The sequence below is a fragment of the Protomyctophum parallelum genome, assembly GCF_964188405.1.
Source record: "Protomyctophum parallelum genome assembly, chromosome: 1".
Classification (NCBI taxonomy): Eukaryota; Metazoa; Chordata; class Actinopteri; order Myctophiformes; family Myctophidae; genus Protomyctophum; species Protomyctophum parallelum.
The window spans coordinates 30,079,022-30,106,470 of NC_139697.1; the positions used below are offsets into that span (position 1 = coordinate 30,079,022).

General features: G+C 40.8%; 1 protein-coding gene across 2 annotated transcripts; it reads left to right on the forward strand.

The window, feature by feature from the left end:
- Positions 1–1,791: 1,791 nt before the first annotated feature.
- Positions 1,792–17,753, forward strand: LOC310871728 (polyadenylate-binding protein 1). Of its 2 annotated transcripts, none has more exons than XR_014570321.1 (14): positions 1,792–2,561; positions 3,565–3,758; positions 5,529–5,644; positions 6,266–6,405; positions 7,283–7,377; positions 8,355–8,492; positions 9,746–9,841; positions 11,451–11,817; positions 12,409–12,519; positions 12,641–12,780; positions 13,567–13,651; positions 14,269–14,399; positions 17,131–17,278; positions 17,368–17,753. XR_014570321.1 is itself a non-coding variant. In XM_083783367.1 (14 exons), the coding sequence occupies exons 1-13, from the start codon at positions 2,369–2,371 to the stop codon at positions 17,221–17,223; spliced, it is 1,899 nt and encodes a 632-aa protein (XP_083639493.1). In that variant the 5' UTR covers positions 1,792–2,368; the 3' UTR covers positions 17,224–17,243; positions 17,368–17,753. The 2 variants fall into 2 exon arrangements, 1 of the variants encoding a protein (XP_083639493.1); XM_083783367.1 differs by having other exon boundaries at positions 17,131–17,243.
- The last annotated feature ends 9,696 nt before the right edge of the window (positions 17,754–27,449 follow it).

Consider the following 27,449-nt stretch of genomic DNA (forward strand, 5'->3'; position numbering starts at 1 on the left):
TTGTGCCGGTTTAGGAGAAATCCATGACTCTTGTTTTTCTCTATATAACAAAATACATACATAAATGGATGCACCTGGGACGTATCCTCAGTGATGTATCCCGAGGTCATCGGGGTTTCGGGTCTCGCAACATCATACCCCTCACTCAGGTGACCCAGCCGGGAGTGATCAAGTCCCGACTTACGTCCCAGTAGCTACCCTCGATAAGTCCCATTAGGGAAAAACCAGGGCCACACAATCCGTTCCTCCTGAACTACTCTGCCGGGACTGGGAGGTACCATTCTGGCGCGTGGAAGGACTAGGCTCTGTGGGTTGACACCTGTCCGGGCCCCTCCTACGTCTCACCAGGTCCACTCCTGCTCTCACCAGGTCAGGCCCTGTGCGTTGCACCAGACTCCCAGCACCAGGCACTTTATTCAGGAATGGTGGATTCTCAAGCCGCAACGGTTCCGCAGTCTCCACCTTGCCCTTTGTTGGTGCCGCAGGCTCCGCTTGAGGCTTGCATGGCCCTCCTAAAGGCCTCACCGTGGGTTTGTTGGGCTTCTTCCTCACGGAAGACACAGGCTGGGGCGCTAACCCATACTGCTCCCGGGTGCCGTCTAATTTCCGGCTGCCACCCATCTCTCCGGTGGTCACCAGACTATTCCTGGTTGTCACTTAGTCTATTCCTATGAGTCACTATAAATAGAAGAACTATAACAAAATACATACATAAATGGATGCACCTGGGACGTATCCTCAGTGATGTATCCCGAGGTCATCGGGGTTTCGGGTCTCGCAACATCATACCCCTCACTTAGTTTATATAGGCTGCAACAACTATAATGCTGAGTAAATTCATCAAAAATACGAGAACTTTTTATTACAACTTACACAAACACATGCACGCAGGCACACACTGCAGTGGAAAATTGTATGTCTTAGTGCCAGTGGTGTATTAATTAATTTGGTCTGTATTCCACCACCATACCATGCTGGGAAGGAAGTGTATTGCCTGCTTTTCACTGGAACATTCCCCTAGCATTCTGAGCATGTGCCCAGGGGGAATTTAACCAAATACAGGAATGACTTGGCAGGGGACACGTTTGTCTGAATGTTCCGCTTACGACAGTCACTAAAGGTCCTATATATCACCGAATGTGTAACAAGAAAGTAATAATAACATACCTGGTCACTAGTCTGTATTTACTATAGAAAACTGAAGGCAGAGGGATAAGCTCACACAAACGAGATCTTCGGCTGGAATCAAAACAGGGATGTTATTGTAGGTATAGTCTATAGTGCAAAGTTGTGTCTAATGAGTCTTCTATATTGTGAATTAATTTTTTTCTGAATGGGAATCCTTAGTGTACAAATGTACAATGTAGGCTTATGCCCTTAGTACATTTTGAGATAAAGTTGCATATTCTATTCACGAGAAGAACCCATTTAGGGAATGGATTATAGGCCGATAGTAAAGGTTATTCACAAGAGAATAACTTTTGTTATTCAACAAAACTACTGCAACTTTAACAAAATAACCGGTAATGCAAACATTTGGGCTGCCTGCAGACAACTTGCCTTCCCCCCCAGTCAAACTGGAATACTTTAATAATGTATAGTGCGTCGTACGACGGTGGCGCGCTCCGAAAATAGCAGATCTACAAGCTCACAGCGCGTCACCGACGCGACACGTTGGGAGCTTCTAGATCTGCTATTTTCAGGCTCAACACGATTGGTCCACGATTTGCGTGACGTCTGCAGCAGTATATATGCAGCAGCTTCCACGCTGCATTCCCCCTCAACCCCGGCTGGTAGTGCTGTGAGTGCGTGTGTGCTCCAGAGCTGAGCTCGCTCGGCACACGTTCTATAAAAAATAAAAAAATATAAAAAAAATATTAAAATATTAAAAACGCTAAAAAATCTTTCCTTTCTTTCTTTTTGATTATTTTGTAACTTAAAAAAACATCGGTGAAGCTGGAGTTAAGACCCTGGAAGAAGCCTGCAACCGCACAAGAAGTGGCAAAATATCGACGTTTTTTTTTAATCCACGTTTTTGTTGCTGGACAAGAAGGAAGGCCAAGTGGAATTGTTTTAATTTTGTGCATTTTTAGCCAGAATTCCTGTCGACTCGTACCAGGCCTGTAGTTAACATAACTCTTAATACAGGTTTTATTATTGACATTTGTCTTAACGGTGTGCTTTTTCTTTTCTTTTTTAAGAAATAACATTCCAGCTGTCAACTTTAACGATTGCGAACCATCTGGATCGTTAGACGGTTAGAGAAAACAAAACATTCATCCTTTTTCGTCTGAACTTTTCATTTAAGAGATCTCAAGTTTTCTCGCCCCACCACCACCGGGTCGGTCGGTCGTTCGTTCAAGTCAAAATGAACCCCAGCGCTCCCAGTTACCCCATGGCGTCCCTGTACGTCGGGGACCTGCATCAGGATGTGACCGAGGCCATGCTGTACGAGAAATTCAGCCCGGCCGGAGCGATCCTCTCCATTCGGGTGTGCAGAGACATGATCACACGGCGATCGCTCGGATACGCCTATGTGAACTTCCAGCAGCCAGCTGACGGTGAGTGTCGCAAGTTATAAGAACCGCAATGCAAATGATAAGCCAGTTTTCGGAGATGACAGACAGCCGGGAGTGGGTGACAAGAAGCATGGGGCTAGCCTCAATCCACCATCGACTGTAATAAAACTCCACGTGACTGCGTCCGACATATTGTCGGGGTATTGCCTAATTTATTTATACGTTGTAGTCCGACGGTGTCGCTCGCCAAAAGGAACGGATCTACAAGCGAATGCGTCTCGTTTGTTGGTTTGTAGAACCGTTATTTTTTGCCAAGCGACAACCTACCCAAAAGGAGTCACAAGACGAGCTCAACATTATTGTAACTAATAACAAGCTGTGTTGTTACTGAGATCCACACACTGGTCAGTTTCAGCAGAGTCATGCTCATGCCAGGTTAAGAAAGACGTGTACTGACATGCATTGAGCATTATCCACAGATGCAATGCTAGGTAGTATTGCCTCAGCCTATAGCCCTAGAATCGTCTGCATTGAGTGCATTCCATTGATAAGAGAACATTTTGTGTCCTGGTTGGCTTGGGTGTGTTTATCAAGATGGATCTCTACTGAGTCATGTTGTTGTCATGCATCGATGGTGTTTATTCTGGGCAAATTTTAAATTATACTATAGTGCCACGCAATTCAGTTTGCACTGTAATGGTACCCGAATAAGTGACCTCAAATAGACTTGATTTTTTGAGGAGCTTATGCACGCAGTTCTTTTTAGTTTCCTGTAGAATCCAGTGGTTCTCAGGCATTTTAATTTCAAGCACCCCCATGACTCTTAAGAGTGTACGAATGGTTCCATCTGTACAATCTCAGACTTGTCCCAGACCTTTGGAACCCAAAAAACCCTGGGCCCTGAAGCATACTTGAAGTTTGAACCACTGATATGTAATACATAATTAAATTAAAGGTGGATAAAAAAACCTGCATTCCATTTGAACACTGAATGTTCACAAGTTGATTGTAAGTTCTTTAACAACTCATGTCATGTCCTTCTCAGCTGAGCGTGCACTGGACACAATGAACTTCGATGTGATCAAGGGCCGGCCTGTACGCATAATGTGGTCCCAGCGAGACCCCTCGTTGAGAAAGAGTGGCGTTGGCAACATTTTCATTAAGAACCTAGACAAGTCCATTGACAACAAGGCCCTGTACGACACCTTCTCTGCTTTTGGCAACATCTTGTCTTGCAAGGTAAAGGACTGAGGGTCACATCTCCAGGGATGAAGGTGAACCGTCAATGGGTGTCTTGTAGTGTTGCTTTGCTATGTTTTGCATAGTGTGTCTGACGTCTGTACACTGTGTAAAAGACAGAGTACGCATGGCAGCATATGTCAAAATGTATTAATAGTAGAAGTGTAAATATAGCGTCTGCACACTGGATCATGCCCTCCCAGTGTATTTATTAAATGCCATCAAGGTGACATTTCAAACTTCTTTGCTCAGACTGAAGTCGGAGGAAGAGTGGAGATGCTTGAAACATCACCTTGGTGGTTAATCAAGTAAATACTAAACACTATGGAACATGATCCAGTGTGCAGACTATATATGGGCGTTAGCCCCTCCTATATACAGGTTTAATGTTTGTTTTTAGTTCAATGTTTGTTTCAAAAACGCCATAGACAAAGAAGGGAAAATGTACGTCATATTGTCCCTCATTACGTCATATTGTGTGTTTATTGTTAATGGCATTTAATGTTTGTGTTAGCACAGTTTGTTTATCACCATTACATCACCTAATCAACATGAGTTAGACTTTAATATATTAGAGCCCCTCACATCACACAGGTGTGTTTTTTTAAATGTGTTCTTCAGACTAGCAGTCTAGCACCTGGGATTTTATAGTTTGGATGTGCAACATTGTGCATGCTTTATTTTGAACCTTTTGCTAATCTTAATTTAATATTGACCCACTGATGTGGCCCAATTTAGGAAACTATTCTAGGTTAGAGTCCTACTTTATGCCCCTCAAAGCACTGTTGTGTTGCTTGATGGGTGTTTATTGTCACCCTGACATTTCACATGTAGTGTAAAGTTGTACAATGTGGATGAAATATCATATTGCAATTGTTATCTTGGTTAAGTAGAACAAAGAGGACAGTTTTTCATAATGAATCCACCACCGTACCATTGAATTCCTCAACCAAATAAAAGGAACTATCCAAAGTCTTATAGAGAAAAAATATCCTTTGGCACAATAGAGGCCTTTCATGGTATATTTAGAATGACCATTATCCATGTTGAAAGAAGCCATAGTAGCTAGCTACCGTATGTGCAAAACAACAATTTCAGCCTGTGTGAGATATCAACATAAATGAAACATTGAGATCACTGGTCCTTGTAAACGCATCACATTCACAGCGGAACAGTAATTTCACACTTTTACCAAGCAGAAATTGGACTACCAATGGTTATAGGCAGTCCTGCTGGAAAAGTAACTATTAACATTCTGTGCAAGGTCTAATGACTATTGCTAATCCTGTTATAGTGTCTTATGAAACCTTTTTGCTAAAGACTCTCAAAAGACTGCAGCTTTGTCAAATTCATTGCTACCTCCTCAGTGGTTTGCATTGGTCCAAATGGCTGCAACAGTGATACTGTAGTTCATGGGCCTCATGTCCTTTCAACATGGAAACTGGGGATAAATATTGACTACAGACAAAACCATTTGACTTAAGGTGACAAAAAATGTGAAGTTCTCCAATCTGCATATTCATTAGACGAGGAAGCACATTTTTGTGTTTGCAATTTGCATTGTGTTAATGTTTTGGTTATTGATGAGCAGAATTTAGTTTGTTTTTCCATTCAACCCCACCATTCTAATAGGAACTTCAGTAATAATTCTGTAAAATGACGTATCATTCACAATGGTTCAACTTTTTAGTTGATTGTGTGAACCGAGCCATTGCATTGGCATAGCATGTGAATGTGGCTTATAGTCGGCATGTGTCCTCTTTTTCTAAGGTGGTTTGTGACGAAAATGGCTCTAAAGGCTACGGCTTTGTGCATTTTGAGACTCAGGAGGCAGCCGAACGGGCCATTGAGAAAATGAATGGCATGCTGCTCAATGACCGAAAAGTGTAAGTGTGTGTTTTTAACATTGTGTAACCTGTCTCTGTAATTGTGGGAAATTATGCTAACTTTATTTTTGTGTCAAGAATTTACTGTGTATGGAAAGAGCTTTTAGACTATGTTCAGCTAGTTTGTGTCTCCCTTGGCTTCAAATAACCTACACCATTGTCTCTCTTGGGCTGAAACCATGTCCAAAACATGTCCATGTTACTTTTCAGGGATTGGAAAAAAGAACCCCTGTACCAATGCATACATGTAATTATTTCACCACAAGTTATTTATTCATATTTATAAAATCTACAGATACACTTAACCACATGCAACCGGTTGTCCCTATTTTGGGCATGTCGTCAATGGTGAACTGAAAAGCTAATCTGAAAGTTCAAAATGTGTACTAATTTGGCTACTTTTGCATGGCAATTGCTTAATATAAGTGTAAAATAGGCTATTAACAATAATTTATGAAAACATGAAGAGAAAAAGATTAACTATGGAGGTAGTTTTATGCCAGACAGCAACAATATATCAAAGCTTTAGCATGAACTGCAATGAGAGTTGCTCGCTGCTCTCGAGTGTTCTCGTGCTAAATGATGACCTGACCTAGTTGGCTTCTGATGTCCTAAATGTAGATTTGTTGGCCGCTTCAAATCTCGCAAAGAGCGCGAGGCTGAGCTAGGTGCCAGGGCCAAGGAGTTCACAAACGTCTACATTAAGAACTTTGGTGAGGACATGGATGACGAGAAGCTGAGGGAGGTCTTCAGTAAATATGGTGAGTTAATGCATCACTTAACAATGCCATTAATTCCCTCACTCAAACAAAGGAACTAGGTCGCATATTCCCCAAAAATATGAAAGCCTCTTTATAGTCTCTGTGCTGAAATGCCTAAGCATTTTAATATTATGATGGGAGCCAAATGAAAAAGTGTAATTTGAGTATTTTGTCTGCCTTGACCTGAAATTTGAGATGTGCTACCGTTTTTTCATATTTTTGGGAATATGCTCACTGGATTTTGTGTAAGCACTCCACTGACAATACCATTGTTGAAGCCCAACCTCTTTACAACAAAGGAACTAGGTCTTTATAGAGAAAAATGTCCTTTGGCACAATTGCTAATACCCTTATTGTCTTATGAAACCAGTTTGGTAGATGATCAAAAGACTGCAGCTTTGTCAAATTCATTGCTACCTCCTCAGTGGGTTGCATTGGTCCAAATGGCTGCAACAGTGACACTGTAGTTCATGGGCCTCACATCCTTTCAACATGGACACTGGGGATAAATATTTTCTACAGACAAAATCATTTGACTTAAGAACATGACAGAAAATGTGATATCCCCTAGGTTTTCTATGTCCCACTTTTTAAAACCATCCTTTTTAGATTGTTTTAAGCAAATGTTTTTAGTCTGTACTGTAGCACTGTAGGTTTCTTTCAAATGTAAAGTGCAATATAAATACTAAACTACTAATTATTATTATTATTATTATTATTATTGTTATATCATGTTCTATGAAATTACTTTTGTTATTGCATTGGTGGGATGCATTTCTGATGGAATACTGAGGAATTACTGAGGTCACACCACACAGTTTACGTACACGATAAAAGGAAAGGTAAAACTAAAACTCACTGTCTTCCTGTCATTTAGGCCATTCAATGAGCATTCATGTCATGACAGACGACAGTGGCAAGTCACGAGGCTTTGGCTTCGTGAGCTTTGAAAATCACGAGGATGCTCAGCAGGTAAGATACCAGGCAGCCAACGTACTCTACTGTAACACAATTTAACAAACCATTCGATGCCAAGTACCCCCAAGTAGCCAACGCTTCTGGCTGTGACCCCCCTATAAAGAGGTGACAATATAGGCCTACAAGTTCACAATGCATCACACTGTGACACATTATGAGCTTGTAGATCTATTTGAGCTATTTCTGAAAATAGCCATTTTGACTGTAATATGACAGGTTTCACTTTTGAATAGGGATGTCCCGATACACTTTTATCGTTCCCGTGTTGTGTTTATAGCTATTAGCTATATATCTTGTGTTGTGTTTATAGCAGACTCCTCACTCAAATGTGCACTTGCAGTTCTGGCAACTCGAAAGCAAACTCCACATGCCCCAACATTTTATTTACCCGACATATTCGCAGATACTGATATGACAAATAAGGGCCGATACCAATACTTTTCCGATACCGATACAGTATCTGGACATCTTTACTTTTGAATGTCCAGAAGTTATATATAGATGTATACAAATAACTGCTCAAACTTCACAGCAAGAAGTCTACCTGCTAAGCTCCAAACAGTTCAGATGATGCATAATTGCCGATGTTGTTTAAGTCAAATAATGACAGATACGGAATGCCGATATATCAGTCTGGCTCCACTTAGGACCCACATCTGGCATAGAATGTTGACTTGGGACTGCAGCTTGTCAAATTCATTGCTACCCCTTCAGTGGGTTGCATTGGTCCAAATGGCTGCAACAGTGACACTGTAGTTCATGGGCCTCACGTCCTTTCAACATGGACACTGGGGATATATATTTACTACAGACATTTACTACAGCATTTAACGTAACATTTAACACTACAGCATACTGTAGTGTATTTTGATAATCAAACCGGCAACCTGTTCAGATGATGATAAAGCTATGCGTAACCGTTTCCTACTGGTAGCCCACAAAACCAGCTGAGTTTGATTTGTCTGCTTCAGGCAGTGGATGAGATGAACGGGAAGGAGCTGAATGGCAAGCTGATCTACGTGGGACGTGCCCAGAAGAAGGTGGAGCGACAGAATGAGCTCAAGCGCAAATTTGAGCAAATGAAGCAGGACCGCATGACTCGCTACCAGGTCAGTTTGGATGACAGTGTCTTCCTTTACATATATACGCAATAGATGACCGTCTGGATGGACAATGCAGTAGTGCACAGTTTTAAAAATACCACTGCAGTGACATTGAAGATTCTGACTGGTTCAACAAGTTCAAATTCAACAAGTTTAAAATGTATTGCCACCACACAGGAGGTTGATGGTTAAACTTTCTAAGCTTTTTGTAGCGTGACCCAGTTAAAATAAGTGTTAAATAGCTCTATGTAATAATTCTTATAGAGTGTTTAGTAACGAACCCTGTCAGGTCGGGATACCAATTTTATCCAATTAGGAAAGAACTCACACAAGATATAGATTAAATAAGTGGCACTGGAAGCGTTAACACAAATCAATGAGCAGACCAATTTGAACTGGAACACTACACAATTGAAGCTGATAAAACCTAGATGAAAATGTATTTTCTATTTAATAAAGAACTGGAGAGACTACTGAACAAACACTATACAGCAATTATGTCTATCAGACAAAATATAGTGATTTAACCTTTAAAAAAATGTTTTAACCAGAAAATATTACCCTACACTACCTTTTCATCATTTCTTATATTGAAACTATCAAAACCTATAGAAGAGTAGCTTTTAGTCATTGCTTAAATTAATAAAATAATATCAGACATCCTTACTTGTGAAGTTGTGAGGCGACAGGGCTGGTTGACTGTTTATGCAAACTGAATTGACATCCGTAGTCTGGAATGGTAAGAGTGGTTTGTTTGTTTGTTTGGGCCTTTCACCACAATTCTTATAAAGCCTGACAAATGCCAGACTTTTGGTTCCTAGTCTTAGCCCACCGACTACCTACATTTTGACCGGTATTTTGTTAAAATGTGAGGGTAGAGAATTAAAAAAATAGAAGATGTAACTACAAGTGGTTAAAAATGGGGACACAAAGTCTGCATAGTTCGATACCGATTGTTGCGAAGAAAGTCAAATAATGGCAGATACTGTATATCGGTAGACCGATATCCATATCTAGCATAGAATGTTGACTCAGGACTGCAGCTTGTCAAATTCATTGCTACCCCTTCAGTGGGTTGCATTGGTCCAAATGGCTGCAACAGTGACACTGTAGTTCATGGGCCTCACGTCCTTTCAACATGGACGCTGGGGATAAATATTTACTACAGACAGAAGCCTTTAAGTTGATGTGACAGTAAGCATACTGTAGTGTAGTGTATTTAGATTATCAGATCGTGATGTCGCCATTTCTGTGTTCAGGGTGTCAACCTGTATGTGAAGAACCTAGATGACGGCATTGATGACGAACGCCTGCGCAAGGAATTCACACCGTTCGGCACCATCACCAGTGCCAAGGTACAGTAGGACCTTGAACCCCCATGAAGACTCTCTTATATGTTTGAAAAGTCACAAGCCCCCCACACACACACTTTTGTAAAAAGGAAAGTTGATTATAGCAGAAATAAAACTGTTTTTAGTATTTAATATCATATTGTATATGTCCCTCAAACTTTATTTCTAAGGGTTTGAGCCTCAATCACCACTCTGCATTTCTTTTTGCCTTCTGAAGCAGTTTTAGCTGCAGTACCACAATGTCTGAAGTGGGGGGCGCTGTTGTAATCCAAATGTGTATGCAATTTTGTTTCTCCGCCACACCCTCACCCCAGCGAATACTGGACTACTCGCCCCAGTGCTTGCCCGTTTTTCCTCCCGGAATTTTCCCCAGTGAGGGGGATAACTTTGTAATATGCTATTGGCTGTTTGTATTCTTTTTGGAAAAATATAAAAATACTCCTGTGGAAAGGCTATATTATTTGACTTATATTGAACCTATAAACAATTTAGTATTATTTAGTATATGTAAGGTTTTGCCCCCTCAAATGGTACCTTGTCAGATAATCCCCACATATCCTACAACTTCTATGAACAGACTTCACTGTAGTAGCTTTTCATAAATTATATTTTTACTTAGGCTGTTTTGCTGTCATGCAAGTTTATAGTTAGAGAAATTCAAAGTCCAGCCGTCTGCTGTCCAGCCTCTCCCACCCCTCACTGGGGAACATTCTGGGAGGAAAACAGAAACGGGGCGAGTAGTCTTGTTACCTCCCCAGCTACTCCCCTCCCACATCTTTGAGTAACATTGCAAACAAAATCTAAACTTAAGACTGAAGAGGGGGACGGATTATACAAAGTAGGGCGACAGCCCATACGTAAATCGTACGACCAAATCAGATTAACCATATAAAATGAGAGCCTGATTGTTCAAAAATGGGTCTTTGTGGAGATGGAAAATACATAGGGTAGTCTAAAAAACACATTTCTTTTTATTAAAAAGAAAAGATAGAAAATAGATCTACAAGCTCACAAAGCATCACGAAGTGATGAGTTGTGAGCTTGTAAACCAGCGATTTCTGTTATTAGTCGTACAAAGAAGTATATTGGCCTTAAATAAGCTACACAATGTGTTGCACTAATACTATTATTTTGACCAGATCCTTTGGTATGGTGTGACCACTGCTGGTTGACAAGCGGTACTACCTGAATGTCAAAATTCAGTGGTAAATAATTCAGTACTTGCTCAGTTGACCCAGGTTCGAATACTGGGACTTGAAATTTACAGAGTGTAGCTTTTAGTGGTTAAGGAAATGTCCCTGGGTCTGTTTTTTTGTATCTTTTTCTTTTTAATTAAACCTTGCTGTTCATTACTGACATTTTGGGATTGCAGATTTGTCAAATTCATTGCTACCTCCTCAGTGGGTTGCATTGGTCCAAATGGCTGCAACAGTGACACTGTAGTTCATGGGCCTCACGTCCTTTCAACATGGACACTGGGGATAAATATTTATTACAGACAAAACCATTTAATTAGTAGTACTTGACATCATGTTCCTCACTTCCATCTCCTGTTTGTTCGTTTTGAGCTTTTCCGTATCAATGTTATTTCCTCTCGGCCATTGTGTCTTAGGTCATGATGGAAGGCGGCCGCAGCAAAGGTTTCGGCTTTGTCTGCTTCTCGTCTCCGGAGGAGGCCACCAAAGCGGTGACGGAGATGAACGGACGCATCGTGGCCACCAAGCCTCTGTACGTGGCCTTGGCTCAGCGGAAGGAGGAGCGTCAGGCTCACCTGACCAACCAGTACATGCAGCGCATGGCCACCGTACGGACAGTACCCAACCCAGTCATCAATCCATACCAGCCAGCCCCTCCCTCAGGCTACTTCATGGCCGCCATACCCCAGGCCCAGAATCGTGCCGCCTACTACCCAGCCGCTGGCCAGATGGCCCAGCTCCGCCCCAGCCCACGCTGGACCACCCAAGGGGTGCGGCCTCAACGTGAGTGGCCCTCTCACACGTTGAAAATGTGGAATACACTGACACGAAACAAGACAGGAACGCCCAAAAACGTCACAGCCGGTTTTTTAACAAGACAGGAACGCCCAAAAACATCACATCCGGTGTTTTACCCTGGGCAGAATTTTCTATGGCTGCCAATGCAACTTTTTCCAATCCTTAATCACATACGGCAAACACCTATGCCGATAATATCTAACTTGCGGAGGTAACGTGCCTTGTCCGCGGGCAACAGATCTTTCAACGTATGGCATTGCAAATACGTTAGATAATCGCTACTCTGCGCAATATTGTTTTGAAAATGCCGCAAATTGCATTGCAGTGAACGAGAGCAAATCACAAATCACAAATCTTACCCCGGGGGGTGGGCGGAGCCGCGGAGTCGCAGCTGACGCCCCTCCCTCCGCTCTGATGACGCGTTGTTATGTCAATGTATTGGAAAGGAGAGGCGGGGGGAGCGTGTGTGTGTGTGCATATAGCTGCAGTGCCTGCAGACAAAATGTAACAAAACACAACTGACTCAATTTCAGTCTGGGTAAGATGTTAAAGCCAGTCTTTTGTATGCGTCTTTAGACTTCCAAAACATGCCAGGTGCCATGCGTCCCTCTGGCCCACGCCCTCAGACCTTCAGCACCATGAGGCCTGCATCTCAAGTGCCCCGCATGATGTCCACTCAGCGTTTCGGTTAGTCACAAGTTCACAACCAACTATATTTTGTCTCAACTGCAAAGACTTGAGTGGATAAGACACAACTACATTGCCTGTTGAGTATTGTCCTCATCTGCCCTTTCTCCCTCTTCAACAGCTCAGACCATGGGCCCTCGGCCGACTACTGCTGCCACTGCTGCCGCTCCCATACGCGGTGTCCCCCAGTACAAATACGCCGCAGGGGTCCGCAATCCCCAACAGCACATGAACACGCAGCCCCAAGTTGCAATGCAGCAAGTAAGAACACACACACACACACAAACACACACATACAGCTTTTCTCACACTTTTCTATGTTTTATTCCTTTATTATTATTATTATTGTGGTTAGACTTAATAATAATAATAATAATAAACTTTATTTGTATAGCACCTTTCATACATAAATGCAGCTCAAAGTGCTTCACAGGGCAGGACACAAAAATAAAATACAATAAAACACAAGTAGTTAAAATGATAGAACAAAATAGGCAGAGAACAAAATTGAATATAAGAACATAAAATAAATAAAAACAAATAAAAACACCACATGCAGCAAATCAGTCAGGGCAGGGTAGGAACGTGCATAGTAAAACTCAACTAAAAGCAAGGGTGAAGAGGTGAGTCTTGAGTTGAGATTTAAAAATGTCTACAGAGGGGGTGCGTGTCTGAGCTCGAATGGAAGTTTATTCCAGGCTGTTGGGCCGTAGAAGCAAAAAGCTGCCTCACCATATTTTTTTGTGCACATTCTTTTAGGCACTTCATACTTAACATACTTGGCAGTAGTGTAGTAGCAGAGAGTCTTTGAGAGTGTACCAGATGTGCAAGACTAAAAACCAAAAGCATTTCCGGGGGTCCCCAGCCAAAAACATTGAGAACCCCTGCTGTAAAGCACAGTGAATGAAAAAAGGCTCAGAACAGAAGAACTCACTTTTTAATGCTCCGTATAGAAATTTATTTATTAGCGATGTTTCAATCCTCGCAGCTCTTCAGGGTGTATCTGATGTGAAGCAAATTGCCTCTCTGCCTCACTCTCTCCTCCAGCCTGCTGTGCACGTGCAGGGTCAAGATCCTCTGACGGCTTCCATGCTCGCGGCTGCTCCTCCACAGGAACAGAAACAGATGCTGGGTAAGGCTGGGAAGTCATGATTGTTTTGCACATAATATATGTTCACTGCACCACAACCCATCGTTTTCACATTTTTGCCTACAGCTGGTGTTCAGCACCAATAAAACCCACAATTTTGAATTCAGAATAAAATCAATCCATTAGACAATTCCCACTGAAGTGTTTACAAGAGTGCTAACTAACCTACTATCTCGTTCTGAAGAACAATGCCGAAGGCTTTAGTCTAGTCTCTACTTGGAAACCATATCTGGCATAGAATGTCGACTCAGGACTGCAGCTTGTCAAATTCATTGCTACCCCTTCAGTGGGTTGCATTGGTCCAAATGGCTGCAACAGTGACACTGTAGTTCATGGGCCTCACGTCCTTTCAACATGGACGCTGGGGATAAATATTTACTACAGACAAAAGCCTTTAAGTTGACATGACAGTAAGCATACTGTAGTGTAGTGTATTTAGATTATCAGATGTGATGTCTCCATTTCTGTTTTCAGGGTGTCTTTCACACAACGCCTCATACTGCCTCTTACTGTCACCCCAGACCCTCACTGAAAACCCAACAACCAACCATCCTGTCCTCACTTCTTGAATCAATTCTCTCTGTTGGCTACCATTGTAGGCGAGCGTCTGTTCCCCATGATCTCAAACATGCACCCCAGCCTTGCTGGGAAGATCACCGGCATGCTGCTAGAGATCGACAATTCAGAGCTTCTCCACATGCTGGAGTCCCCAGAGTCTCTCCGCTCCAAGGTGAGTTCTGAGCTTTAATAATACTAAACACATTCCCAGGTTAGTATAATCTAAGTTTAACAAGGCTATATTCCCAAATTCACCTACACAATGGACGGCAGACAACCGCAGTGGTCCTGTACTGTTGGCAGTGATCCCCTCTAACATCTCCAACACTTACACAGAACACACACTGCGCCGACTGGATCGGCGCTCCTCATTCACATGAATTTGCCATCTGTGCGGGCAAGCACGACGAATTACATCCAGTCCATGGCTTTGGTGTGCGCAAGTGTTTAGGGAAACTAGAATTGCACTGGATAGAGTGTACTGGCAATGAAATAAATTTTCCGTATTGTGCCGAATATAATGACATTTTACTCCAATGTAAATATCCTAAAAACCTGGGTCGTACTATATTCAAAGTCTAGACTTTTTTACATGTCATTACACATCCGCGCTGATAGATGGCACCCCTACAGCTGGAATTCAGTGTTATGAATCTAGCATTGAAGCAAACATGGACACAGCGACTACAGCTGTGATGTAAGATGGAGGAACGACGTGACCATCTCGAACAGAGTGTTTGGTTAACTTGGCTTACTTTTGAACCAGAGGAGAAGTTATGATGCCTTCTTTATTCAACTGGAACACAGCAGTGCAGTACCTTTTTATAACACCCAGAGTGTAGCGCTGATAACACCCGGAACGCAGCTGTAGGCTATCCCACACTTATCTTATCTTATCAACATTGGCAGGTAGGAACTAACATTACATCTTAAAGATATAGCCTGATTGTTACTGGTATAACAAATACCAAGCGACATTTTTTTTTTTTCAATTTTGTTGCTGTATGACATACCATACATACCTATTCTAATCACAGTCGTCTTCTATTCGGCACAATATGGCAAATATATGAAGTAACAGAAAGCTGTGTTTGTGTCCCTCTGTGACAATACCATGGAGTGATGTGAAGTGACAGATGTATTTCAACATGACTGTAAGCTCGGCTATTCTTTCATCCGTCATGAGGACAGTGATGATTCATGTTGTCATAGCCTGCGTCCAGGATACATGATTAGGTCATCATATACTAATTTGTGAAGTGAGGGGCAGTAACTTAAATACATGTACATGTAGTGTTATGGTGCTTGTCCTCAACAAATGTTTAAATTAAAAATGCTTAACTGGCTGTGCTGTTGTAGTACTTGTGTGTGCCATTGGGATTCATTGGGATGTAGAGTTATATATTTTGTGTTGGCCCAAATATAGTGCATAATATGCACTAAACATGGTTTTGGGTTGTTTGAGCATGTTATCCATGTGGAGTGTTGTCAGGTGGTCGGATGTAAATTATTTACACTTTAGTATGGCAGCCAGAATCTTAAATGATCTGTAAAATACATTCCATCATTTGGACACTATTGGGATTTGATTCAAATCATGGCCACCCCCAGCCTGGGTGTGGCCATGATATCTCATCTCTAGAAAGTCTTACTTTATCTTTATTATTATTATATATATTTTTTCCATTACGTCAATTACGTCAACAGGAGTGCTGGATTTTTTTACACAAAAGAAAAATTGGCATTCAAAAAGGTAATCTAGAGCAGGCAAGAAGGCACTGAAAAGCTGCCATTGGGGGAGCTGGATTTTTTTACACACACAAAAAAATTGGCATTCACAAAGGTCGTCTAGAGCAGGCAAGAAGGCACTGAAAAGCTGCTATTAGGGGTGGCAGTCCAAGGGTTTAATGTGTAACTGCGATCTAGGAAGAAATGGCCAGGGCACAACTTCAGGGAAAACTAGAAAAAGTGCCCTTCCGGGCACAGGTCTCCACCAGGTTATCCACAGATCCGTGCAGTTAGAGGTAAAAACACTTTTCGGCCAGTTATAGCGCCACCTTGAGGCTGAGTTGAAATTGTTCATGTGGCATTTCGTCCTCGGCCTAGTGGGAATGTGGGTGCACAATTTCACGGAAATCACGCGATGTGTTCATGATTTGCAGCATTTTGTTTGAAACTGAGCACTCCTGTGAACTTTGGAAGCCAATCTTAACCAATCAGGATGGAGTCTGATAAATCTGAAAGACCCGTTTCGTTGAATGGCTCTAGAGACTGTGTACCAATTTGCGTGATGTTTGGACAAAATCTGTAGGTGTACTGTGCAAAAACTTGTTTTGCACAAAGCGGCCTCCTGGTGGCGCTATAACAGGCCGTTCTGGAAAGTTTGGGGCAGAGGTTCATCGTTGGCATCCAGGGAGTGTGTGTGCAAAATATGGCATCGACCGGGTTAACGGTGGCCGAGATTAGCTGTTCACGGACACACGGACGGACACACACACTGACGGACGGACACACACACACACACGGACGGACGGACACACGGACGGACAGAGTGCAAAACATACTCACCCCACATGCCTTCGACCTGGTGGAGACAATTAACCACTATGGATTTTTTAACTATTTTGTAAGCCTGTATACCTGTGCTCCATGAACACTATAATACCAGACGGACAGTATGTGACATTGTGCTATCGAACACCTGCAAGTCTCCAACAAAGTCACATTTCAGACAAATGATGAACAATCCAAGAGCTAGGATGTTGTTTGGGATGATATTAGACCCCCCCCCCCCACACACACACACTCCGTGCAGAGCAGAAGATCCTTGACCTGTTGTGGGTCATGTATCCTTTCATTCCTTGTTATGGTGTCCATCACATTGACTCATGGTGTTGTTGTAGGTGGACGAGGCAGTGGCTGTGCTCCAGGCACACCAGGCTAAGGAGACAGCCCAGAAGACTGTGACCAATGCAACAGGCGTCCCAAGCGTCTAAAGTTAGACTCCAAACCCAAGGTACTTCAGCTCTACATCATAAATCTAAACCCAAGGTACTTCAGTTCTACATCATAGATATAAAATACAGTATGCTATGAATATCTAATCACAGACTAACCAACTTTTCCTTGTTTCTTTGCAGGGAAGGGAAACCTTGACATTAGCTTCACCGATGGGGAGGGGGGGCTTAAACAATGAAAAACCTGAAAATACAGAAAACAAAGTAAAAAGGTAAAATCATATTAAAAAAGGAAAGAACTCAATTCAACCAGTCCTAGAGAAGAAAATACTAGGTCTTGTTAATTTAAGTAAAAAGGTAAGAAAAAAAAAGCAAAATAAATAAACAAAAGGTGTGTGCGTGTGTGCGTGCACGTGTGCGTGTGTGTGTGCGTGTGCGTGCTTCTTTTTATCATTTTATCCCTTTTAAATGTTTTAATGTTTGAGCTGTGGTAGAAGGCAGAGACAGCCAGGCATTGTGACATTTTCCTTGATCTTTGCTTGCTTGAATAAAACTTAGAAAAGACATTAGCCCTTGTGTTTTCGTTGTGACACTGGTTTCTAGTTCTACAGACAATGTTGGTGCCATTGGTACAGTGGCACCAATCTTCTGAACAGTACACTTGTATCTCAGTGAATTGATAGGAAGACTTGATGTATCATGTCAAATCTGACTGACATATGACCAGTGACCACTTCCTCATTAGTACTTGCTTACATCCATGGTTACTTCCAGTGACTGCTCAAAATCACCCGTGGAATCGAATTGGTTGTTTATCGTTTATTTTAAGTTTTTATATAGTGTATATAAAAAAGGGAAACTGGGAGAGAGATGGGGACTGACATGCGGAAAGGTCGAGCTCAGGAATCAAACTGTGTCTTGGCTATTGGGCTGCAACAGAGCCTACAGTTTGTGTGGTATGTGCCATTTGCACACGACTAAAAAGATTGAATATTGATTGTAATAAGTGTACACTCCGACTGTAATGTGGATATGGAATTGCAGATATTCAGTTAAATATTTTGTGCTGGTGACTGAATACTGTTATTGTACAACCCGGTAGTCTGATAAATGGGACCAATTGTAACATAGTAACCCAGCCATCTAAAGGATCTTTATTACCCTTTTGGAATTTAGTTTGATATTCCTTGTTGCATCAAATCACCCCTAAACACAAGCATGAAGTACAGAGGGCTCCATTTTTGTCCATGCTAAACCCCTTTATCCCTAAACTACTTCTTTTTTTTTTTACTATTTTGAATAGTTCAACTAGCTACATCGACATGTTAGCTTGTAGATTGGCTATTTTAACTATTCAAAAATGTTTTTCAAAATTGTAAAAAAAAAAAAGAAAAAGGGCAAAGAAGTTTAGGGATAAGGGGTTTAGCATGGACAAAAATATAGCCCAGAGTGTCAGGAGACTATCCACATACCAGATGACGATGTGAACGTCCAATAATTTGTAGAAATAAGTCAAAGATGTAGGCTAGCCTCAAGCAAGAAACAAACCAAAGATATTTTCTTTAAAGTTCACCTCCAAAAGATGAAACGACTTAAAATATGCGACTAGTTAAAGTCCAATGCAAAATGAAAGACAGACAAGACTGACACGAAAGAGACCCAGTTCCAGATTTTATTTGTTCTACAAAGGTCATCTTTGCAAATGAATGTTAGCAAGCTTTGGAACACAGACCATTACCAGATAACTCAACTTTCACTCCATTGTGGAGTAGCTTTTTATATAGGCCATCTAAAGCCACGCAGCCCAAGATGGATGGGATTTTGAGTGTCACACTTGGAAAACAGCTTTGTTTAGTGGCCGATGGCCTTCTCTGACGCCTGACGGAGCAGCTCAGTAATTTGAGACTTGAAGCTTTCGATCATTGGCGCGAGCTGTTGCTGCATGTTTTCAGCCAAGGGTTTGATCTGTTCTTCAAGGCTTGCAGCAAAAGGCTTGATCTGCTCCTGGATCTGTGCAGCAAGGGGCTGCAGGTGAGACTGGCCTTCTGCCATGAGGGTCCTGGGAGTAGACGAGGAAACACATAAACAAATTGAAGCATGAACTTAACCCCATCTATACTGTAGGGCTAATTATCAGGACAGCACATTGTGAACCTGGGTATTCCAGTACATTGTGCTATAACACGCTTATAAGTTATAGCTGATTGTCAGTGGCACTTGGAAATAATTAGTACAGTAATATCTTAATACCAAGCAAAGTCCAGACTCCAGATGAGAAGGATCTGCTAATGTAAGATGTATTTGCCCTATAGCAGCACTGGTTCTCATTGGGGTCATCCCTATGTTCCCCAGGTTCTATGCGTTATAGGTTTCTGGTTTAAGGACTTCAGTGCTTTGTACTATACAATTGTATGTATAAGTACAGAACAAATAATGTTTGTTTTTGCCATCTTTGTTGAAGAGTGAGCAATTATGTTTTAGTTTATTTTATGCCAGTGTTAATTTTTAGTAGACTACATAGTTTAAGACTTTAAGTAGGCAGGCCTAAAGTTCAATGGATTGTTCAAAGACTGAGCTTAAATCAGAATTTGCTACTAAAAGTCGTTACTAGAATTACTAAAATTACTAGGTTAGGTTTCTGGTTTAGGTTTATTCTAAGTGGGGAACAAAGAACCTTTTTTGCATGGTGGGGTAACCTGTTCACGTCAAGGACCACAAAATGAACATTTATTTGGCTGGATTTGTGAATTTAGCTTGTTTGTAATCAACTATTTTCAGTATAGGGTTAAAGTGGTTAAACTTATTTTGATGCTATACAAATGCAACACATTTTGCTGGGGATCCCCTGCAACCCCACCCCCAAGGGCCACTATGAGAAGCACTGCCCTTTGGAAGAAATGGGATGCTGTGTCCACTGTCTATAACTCACTGAGTACTGCTGAGCACTTGGGTCTTCATGTCCTCAATGAACTGCCTCATCTTCTCAATTTCAGGGGACTCTGCTGCTCTGCTTCCTGTAGGTTGACAAAAGTGAACAATTACGAGTAAATAAAACTATTGCAAACATTTCAAATACTTTCCTCATTTATGATCTATGATGAAAGTATCATTGTATCATATTTGACCAAAGTAGTGCACAATTTCTCTCTTTATACATGGACAGGTAAAAAAAGTTAACCACAGCTCTTAAGGTCTTAGTAATAGTAATCTGATCATACCCTGTGCCAGAACGAGCACAACAACGAGAGCTGCAACAAGGGAGAACTTCATGGCTGTTGACGAGTGGGCACAACTACGGAGAGAATAACATTGATTTATTGCTGTCTTGATTTAATAAATCAACAAAAATATTCTTTATTGCGCAGGCACATATTTGTTATATATTTTTTAACAAATATCCAATATATTATAGGTATAAACAACATAAATATCTATATAGTATACTGTATATGGCTGCTATGGTCAATTTAATATTATGTAACGACATGCATTCATAAGACACCATTCTGTTATTCATGAGAGTGAAGAGCCTCTAAATGCTACACTGCACATTCACTTATTTAGTTAAATAATATAGGTTATGCTAGCCTGTCATGTAGTTTGCCCTAATGACCATATCAGAAAAATTTGATAATCCATTTATTATCTAACCTGAGAGCAAGGTCTCAAATGGGTGACTTGACTAAGAAATGTAGGAAGCTGAACTTTTTCTGAACAACTTATACTATAATGTTATGTGATTTGATTTTTAGTTTGTTTTTTTACATTTATTTTTCTGTATGCTCGAAACATTCAGGTCACAATGCCATTCACAGCCACAAACTTACTAGCACTGTAACACTGTTAAACATTTTAATTTAAAACTGACTTAGCATTGAGAAATGCAACTATATGCTACGCTTAGTCTACATAGGGTAGTCCTGAGGCTGTTGTAAGCCTATTGCTCCATTCCATTTACACTGACATTTACAATTTCAGCCATTTAATTAAGGGTAGATGTAAAATTACCATTTATTCTGAAGTTGTGGAGAGAATATATTTGATTTGGTAACAGTTTGCTTAGCAATAGATTACCTACATTGATATACTCCATAAATCATGTGTGTTGGTTTACCTTGCTTTTCCTTTCTCGTGAAATGTGTATACGGTACTCAAAATATAACATGCCTCAAAATATCACTCAATCTAAGCCCCTTAGTATTTCAGCCCAAATCTATTCTTCACCAATTAAACATGAATTGGAACTCTTAAGTAAATATACTATGTTTATTATCTAATAATAATTAATAATGTATTTTCAAGCAAAAACAATTCACATTATGTAAATAATTATCCATCCATACAGTAAGTTAGACATTAAATTGCAATTATGCTGTAGATACAATTCAACATTACCATACTATCATCAGAGTATGATGTAATGAAAAACATTAACAAATAGAGACCAGTGGAGAAAGACTCACCTGTTAACTTGGTCCTGATGGTGACTTCTAGATTGTGCATGGAGCTTCTTATAGCCCAGCAAAAGATTTATGGCCGGTCACATGGTCGATTGGACGAGATGACGGAACTTCAACTAATTAGTTGTTTATGTTGGCAAATGTGACACAGCAGTTTGACCCTTCCAGCTCAGCCTGCCACCTGGGCAACATTTACCAAAGTCCAAGAGTCCGTCTGTGTTGAAGGAGTGCTGACAACTCAAATGAGGTGGGCGTCTTATCATGGTATTGATTTAAAAACAGGATTTAATCCTCAGCAACAACATCGATATGACGTTAATGAATGTCATGCTGAGCAAAGGAGATTAAGAAAGATGAACTTTTTACACTGCCATCTCAAACTACACTCGATGTGATAACGACGAATGAATCATCTTGTAGGTCATGTTTACATTGATTTCCTGTGTTTGGTCCAAATCCATTAGTAAATAAATAAGCCCCCGGCTTTTAGTCAGTGTTCTTTCCATGAAATAAAGAATTGTTGAAAGGCTTTAACTAATGCTAGCTTTCCATGTCATGCAAGAAGGATTAATGTCAGATTTATACTATATATAATGGTACATTTGTGTTATAGACACAGTATGACAGTTATTTTCATTTTTTTAGAGGTATTAAAAAAGGTCTTAAAAGTCATTAATTTGCTATTAATAATCTGCAGATCTACCCTGTATACACTTACTGTATGTACTATGTTGGTTTGTTTACTGCTAAGTGAGAAGAAAATGTTGCACATTAAGCAGATTGTCTGGGGGACCCCCGTCTCTCTCACACACACACACACACACACACACACACACACACACACACACACACACACACACACACACACACACACACACACACACACACTCATGATGTGGAGACCTCCTGTGGGTCAAGACCTAATTAAATCTTAGATGTAGGATAAAATGGGTGACATCTTTGATGAAGAACATTACCATAACTATAAAGATATAAAAACTATGTTATTATGGGACATTTAGTGTGGACATATGTCATACTTTTGTAATCCTTTATTTAACCAGGGTAAATCCCACTGAGGTTTCCATCTCTTTTTCAAGTGGACCCTTCATGTTTCACACTCACTCGCACAGTAACCACAGTTTTCTACTGTTGGCCATTCCGCAGCTCCATTGCAGCAGTTGGTTCCTTGGTTCCTTGCTCAAGGGCACTTCAACAGTGGGGTGAGTGTTGGTCAATCACCTAGATTAGATACGGATACATTACGAAACATTTTATTCTATCTGTAATCAATGTGACATCAACCTGGAATGCTCCATACTTTTGCAATGTTTAACATTCAACTTTTTTCTTTCTAGTTCAATTACTTTAAATTAATATTTGATCAGGTAAGACATTGATGTTGTGAAACTGCAAAGTGTGTATTTTATTTATCTTTAAACAAGTTGCTTTTATTTATCTACAAAAAGGTAAATCAGTGGAATATATTTGGCTTGTTAAAACCAGTTTAATTTTCTCATTATCTTTTTCCATCCTACCCCTTATTGACAGGCAACTGTTGATTATAATGGTTACTAGATAGCATTACGCTAGCATTAACATTCTGTGAGTAAAATCCCCAGGCGTAAGCTACAACCTGATACACAGATGGCACTAAAGATGAGGTCATTATTTTCTTGTGAATGACCCCCAACTAACAACACACCACCACTGTCCAATGCTGAGGTAAGGTTAACATAGACTAATCAGCTAAATGGATATAAGATTAACAGATATGAGATTAATCTCAGTGTAAAGGCCAGTGTTAGGTGATAAAGTGACCACTGAAAACGACATGACGTCACGTCACAGACACAGTGATAAGCGTCGCACCGCTCACCCCAGCACATCTCTGTTTTACTAACCACTGTGGTCAAATTATCACCTAAAACTAGTATGAATAGGCCTTAAGAGTAAAGCAGCATAACTGCAGTGATATATTAGTGCTGCAACAATGATTGATTTGATACATTATTTACATGATTATTTACAGTACAGGTAGAGAGAGGTCTTTTGGGTTATGCTAAAAGGATAACACAAACGTTCAATCCTGGGCTCCCCCAGAGTTTGTGTCCTTGAGCAAGACTCTGAACCCCTAATTACTCCTGATGTTCAGGTTGGAGCCTTGCATGGTGTCCTCCGCCATCTGTGTATGTAATGTGTGTGTGAATGGTGAATCCAATCTGAGAAGCCATCGTCCAAAAATAAAGGAAAACCAGCGCCCTCTTTTCCTTTGAATTTGTTTGATGTTAGTCAACAGTCTGTCTCGAGAGACTAGGGTGATTGTAATGCACAATCTTTGTAAAGCGCTTTGGATAAAAGCACTATATAAATGCACCATTTACCATTTATAATACATACAATACAATTTAAAACATTGGAATAAAGCTCAGTAGAATCATATGGTATATTTACAGAGAAAGGAGGGGAGGAGTTAAACTATGTTATATTTTTAGGACAATAATTGTTTTAGGTTAGTTTTGCGTTTGGGTAGGGAGTCGGGAACCTTTGTCTTTGGGTAGGTCTTCTAGGTCATTCGACTTTTTGGTGGCAGCATGGTAGAATGCATTTGTACCCATGTTTGAGACAAATTTGGGTGGAACAAGATCAGATGATCTCCTTCTGTGTTATGTTATGCCCATGGGTGTCCTGTCACTCACTAGAGAAGTAGTAGAGGTTATAGAGTGGTCTTCAACCTTGAGACAAACTCAGACCAGCATAGTGAGTTCACTTATATCCACTGTGTATTCCAGACAGAATGTAAACATTTGGAATTAATGAATGAACCTACAATAATCATGTGATCTGTCTGGTAACATTTCGCCTATAAGAACTGTATTTGTACATTGCTTTCTCAGAATGCAGTTAGTTTTACTTTAGACCCAGTTACTTTACCTCACTTCACCCTGGCACAAAGTTTACAACAAGGTTGTGCCCCAACCCCTTTTGGGTTAAGTGAGGTGAAGTCATGAAAGGTTATACTCTGATCATTGATGTATATAGATAGTAGCCTATATAGCTGATATATAACCTCCAGTGGTAGAAAAAGTACTCAACTTTTGTACTTAAATAAAAGTATCAATATACTGCAATATACAGTAGAAACACAAGTCCTAAACTAACTAAAAGTAAAAAAAAGTATAGGCAAAAAATATATATAATATAATATAAAAAGCACCAAAGGTTAAATTACTCACTGTGCAGAATGTCCTGCTTCACAAGTTATCACATAACATTATGCAAGGCATTGTGAGCTTGTAGATCGGCTGTTTACAAATTTAAATAGGGCTGGTGGTTAATGTGGTTAATGTATGTTTTGTAATAATACGAATCTACAAAAGTACAATATTTGTCTCTGAGATTTAGTGGAGTAGAAGTAAAAGTATAGAGAAATGGAAATGGAAACTCAAATGTGTACTTAAGTACAGTACTTGAGTACATAGTACACCACTGGACCCAGTTACTTTACCCCATGCAATTCACATTGCACAATCTACTGATTTAAAGTTTAGAACGGGTTAAGTGGGTTGAAGTCACACATTATCTTTTAGTCAGGATAAGCTGATCATTGACATATACAGTGTTCTGATGTCGTCCACAGATTCAGATTCACACATTCTGTATAGGCTTACTGTGAAATAAAAAGTTCAATCAATCAAACTCGAGTCAAAACCGCTCTCAAAAGGCCCTTCTAAAAAGGCATTCCCCCCCCCCCCCCCCCCCCCCCCCCTGATAATGGCCACCAGTGTAATCAAAAAAGTCAACCAAAGAACAAGATTCCTATACAGGATCACTGGTCAACAAAAACAGGAGCCCTCGTTTTTTATAGAGGGACAGACAGTAGGCATTGAACCCCTACCATGAAATGTTCTATGAGCAGTGCCTGGCTGTAAACAAGTTCTTGAGCTTAGTCCAGTTACCCTGTGTAAACATGGTAACTTTGCTTTGCTTTGCTTTAGGCTGACAGGAAATGGGGGAGAGAGATGGGGGAGTGACATGCAGTAAAGGCCGTCAGGATCGGGAGTCGAGCCAGGCTGAAATGGCTTAGGGTTGACGACAGAGTACAGCATCTTGCAATGGGTCTAGTCCACAAGATTCGCTACACCACTTAGATATCCATGTACCTGTCTATATACTTCCTGAATGTCAACAAAGTTCACACCCACAACACCATGAGGGAGTTCAACAAACCATGTTCACCCCAGATTCGGCACAAACAAGGGACAAATTTTTTTCCGCTCCTATGCCACCAAAATGTGGAACTCCCTACCAACAGCCATTAAGACATGCAAATCCCTTGACTCCTTCAAAACCGCTCTCAAAGGGCAACTACAGATGGCTGCAATTCGAAACTGGCCCCCGTAAAATCTGAATCCGTGTCCGCCTATGTGTCGTCCACCTATGTGTTGGTTCACCTGTGTTCATGAGCACCAGTATGACTGCCTACCAGTAGGGGCGCTGTTGTGCAGAAACAGAGAGAGAGAGAGAGATAGTATTAGTGCTGCACTGTTGCCTGATAATGAGAGAGAGAGAGAGGAGAGGAGGGGGGAGAGGGGAGTTGCACCACTCAGTTCACACGGGTGTGATTTTTTAATTATATAAGTGTATATTTGAACGTCTCTAAATGTTCTGATAAATTGAAAATGGTGGACCCTGTCCACCGTCCACTGTAGTCTTTATATTGAGTTGCATGTGCTTTCATGTGAAATGTACCCATTCTGCAAACTATTAATAAATACTTCAATCAATAAATCAACAACCCCCCCCGCATACTTACATGTTTTTTACTTTATTTTTCCTGTTTTTCATAGAAGTGTATAATTTGTACGTCTTTAAATGTTAATTAAAATCACACCTGTGTGAACTGAGTGGTGCAACTCCCCCCCCCCCCCCCCCCTCCGCTCTCTCTCTCTCTAGCTCTCATTAGCAGGCAACAGTGCAGCACTATCGCTCTCTCTGTTTCTGGCACAACAGCGCCCCTACTGGTACTAATAGTCATACTGGTGCTCATTAACATCACATAGGCGGACACATAGGCACATAGGTTCCTTGGAGTGGTTGCACCACTCAAAAATGGAGGACCCTGATGTAAACAAATCTTAGTGCTTTTTTCCTGGTTATATCCTCTCAGTAGCAGTTTTGTATTGACCTGTACTTTCTTTTGAACTGTACCATCTACAAACACTGAATACAAATTTCAATCAATCAAAACTTAAAAAAATAAATAGCACAGCGCTTTGCAATGAGATGCACCGTGAGCCTTGTAGATCTGCTATCCAGTACTTTTTTTGCTTATTACATTTGTGGATTTCTTTTTTTATTTATGAATTATGAATTAATTTAATTCATTCTTTATTCATGAAAAAGTGTGATTTCTTTTTTGAAATAAATAAAACAAATCTTGTGAAATAATAATTATAATAAACAGGATATTTACTTGTGAGTAGCCTACGCCAGTACGGTAGTACTAGTAGTACCCCATACAAATGGGCCCCGGGCCCGAACCACCGTTTGGTATAACCACTCCTTTAGTTTTGATTTGAACACTGGGTGGCGTGTGTGCCTGGGTGAAGTGGGGTGAAGTCAGACGTTATCTTCAGCACAAGCTGTAGTTTACTGATCGTACTATACAGTAACGGACGGTACAGGCGTTGCATACTGTACATAGATAGATAGGTAGATACTGCAATAGCGCCATCTACCTGCGTGTGCTGGACAAGAAGAGGCGATGGCTCGGGTTTCTTCTCCGCCTTTTCATGATTGACA